This window comes from Penaeus chinensis, chromosome 7 (genome assembly GCF_019202785.1).
Source record: "Penaeus chinensis breed Huanghai No. 1 chromosome 7, ASM1920278v2, whole genome shotgun sequence".
NCBI lineage: Eukaryota > Metazoa > Arthropoda > Malacostraca > Decapoda > Penaeidae > Penaeus > Penaeus chinensis.
In genome coordinates this window covers 37,620,272-37,622,771 of record NC_061825.1, presented here as the reverse complement: position 1 = coordinate 37,622,771, position 2,500 = coordinate 37,620,272, and the positions used below count along the sequence as shown (strand labels likewise).

Here is a 2,500-nt window from a genome sequence, read left to right as displayed (position 1 = left end):
TAAACGAAGGTTGGGTGAGTACTGGTGAACGGAAGAGTGTGTGTGAGTGTGTGATGCAGGATGCTTCGAACCGGGGATTTTAGACAGTAATTGAGCTGTCTACTTTATGTGCAATGTATTCTTGTATTCCTTTTTCTTTCTTTCTTTCTTTCTTTCTTTCTTTCCAGCAAGGGACACAATGCATTCAGGGATAGAAAACATGCTATTCAGAAAGGCGTGATCACTCCTCAGTAACGTAAATTAACTTGTCTCCTTAAGTGAAATTCTTTAACCGACCGCAGGTCTATTTGTCATTGCAAGTAATTAATTATGACCTTAATTATGACTAATCTAGCGGGTGTTACATTTGCGACTCTATCTGAAAAATATTTTCCCTGGTATTTCTAATGTGATAATATGCAATGTTAGCCAAATCAAAATATATAAATGTTATTTTATATGTATATATCTAACATTCATGCACTGATGTATGGAGTAAATACCTTTAGTTCACACAATTATACAGGTTACGAGGAATGCACACATTTGATCATTCAGAAATACAAGGGCCTTGGCAATACTGTTCATTGTAATGGTGCGAAAATTCCATGTGGTCCTCCTTGTTGTATATTCACCTAAATATACTTATAAATACATGCATGAAGACACACATATACAATTGAAAAAAAAAAAAAATATATATATATATATATATATACTTACAGTATACATGGACGGACACCACACATACAATATATATACAGATATATATTATGTATAAACTTATATATACACTATGTGTGTGTATGTGTTCGCGTGTGTATGTAGACAGGACGAGACTGCAACAGTGAAGAGGGCAGTCTGCAATGCGTTGCAGTGAGTCGACGAAACTGAAGTCTAATGTTTTGAAGGGTAAACGTGACACAGCACATGTATTTTTCTTTTTTTCTTCTTTTTTTTTTTTTTGGGGGGGGGGGCTGAAAAGATAATGACTTATATTTGTATCAATTGTTTTGTATGATATGTACACATATACACAAATAGTTAGATGTACAGACTGTTTGGTTGTTTTGTTTTTCGTACAAGGACGACAATGGAGGGCATGTAAACGGTCAGGTCAGATTGAAGAGTTGGCCGACATAAGGGAGAAATACGAGGATGTGGCAAGAAAAGCGGCTGCCTGCAAGAGAGAGAGAGAGAGAGAGAGAGAGAGAGAGAGAGAGAGAGAGAGAGAGAGAGAGAGAGAGAGAGAGAGAGAGAGAGAGAGAGAGAGAGAGAGAGAGAGAGAGAGAGAGAGAGAGAGAGAGAGAGAGAGAGAGAGAGAGAGAGGGAGAGAGAGAGAGAGAGAGAGAGAGAGAGAGAGAGAGAGAGAGAGAGAGAGACTGTGATGGAAACTGGACAGCTTATGTACCACTAACAGCAGATGTCATTGTGGGTATACCCCCTAAATATAGCATACTTATCCTAAGAGACACGATAATACTAGCACCGATCTTTCGAAAGTCCCATCCCACAGAATACGTTCCAATATCTTTTATATTTTACCTCTCTTTCACAAGGGAACATATACCGGCTTAGCAACAGTCCTATCGTACTGACAGAATTAAAAGATTTCCCCAAAAGATGACGCAGCGCTGGACTCCCCCAAGCAAACAACCGCAAAATGTCCCTGGAAAATCCTTTATAAACAGAATCCAAGCCTGTTCCATGCGCACTCGTCTCCAGGTATTTGCTAGAAGCTCATCCGCACCTTCGGCTCGGGTCCTCGTTTCCAGCAGGTGAGTCGTCTTCCCGGGTCATTTGTACTGTCGTTTAGTAGTAGTAGTAGTATTGTTGTTGTTATCATTGTTATTATTATTATCAGCAGCATCATTGTTATTGTTATTAGGATTATTATTATTGTTATTATTATTATTATTATTATTTCTAATACTGCTGCTACTACTACTGCTATTACTGCTATTACTACTACTACTACTACTATTATTATTGTTATTATTTATTATTATTATTATTATTATTATTATTATTATTATTTTTATTATTATTATGATTATTATTATTATTATTATTATTATTATTATTATTATTATTATTATTATTATTATTATTATTATTGTTATTATTATTATCATTATCATTATTATTGATACCTGCTACTCCTGCTACAACTAATACTGTTATTCATTATTATGTAATAGGTAGATAGCTATGCTAAGATAGACCACAGCGTAGGTCTAGAAAAAAAATGAGCAAAGACGATGGGCAAAAAGCGAAAATATGGAAGACGGAGATTTAATTACACAAAACATGGGGGATTTATTTAACCATTTTTTCGGTCAGTCGATACGCGAGCCTTCGTCTGTGTAGAATGTAGGCCTATATACATGCTTTTCTTCTTCTTCTTCTTCTTCCTCCTCTTCTTCGTGTGTGAGTGTGAGTGTGTGTGTGTGTGTGTGTGTGTGTGTGTGTGTGTGTGTGTGTGTGTGTGTGTGTGTGTGTGTGTGTGTGTGTGTGTGTG

At 36.4% G+C, this 2,500-nt stretch overlaps 1 protein-coding gene across 1 annotated transcript in view; it reads left to right on the top strand.

The window, feature by feature from the left end:
* Positions 1 to 1,571: 1,571 nt before the first annotated feature.
* Positions 1,572 to 2,500, top strand: part of LOC125027333 — a 4,854-nt gene continuing 3,925 nt past the window's right edge. The window contains exon 1 of the mRNA XM_047616354.1: positions 1,572 to 1,756. Within this exon, the coding sequence (XP_047472310.1) occupies positions 1,603 to 1,756 (154 nt within the window). The 5' untranslated portion in view covers positions 1,572 to 1,602. The remainder of the gene's footprint in view (positions 1,757 to 2,500) is intronic.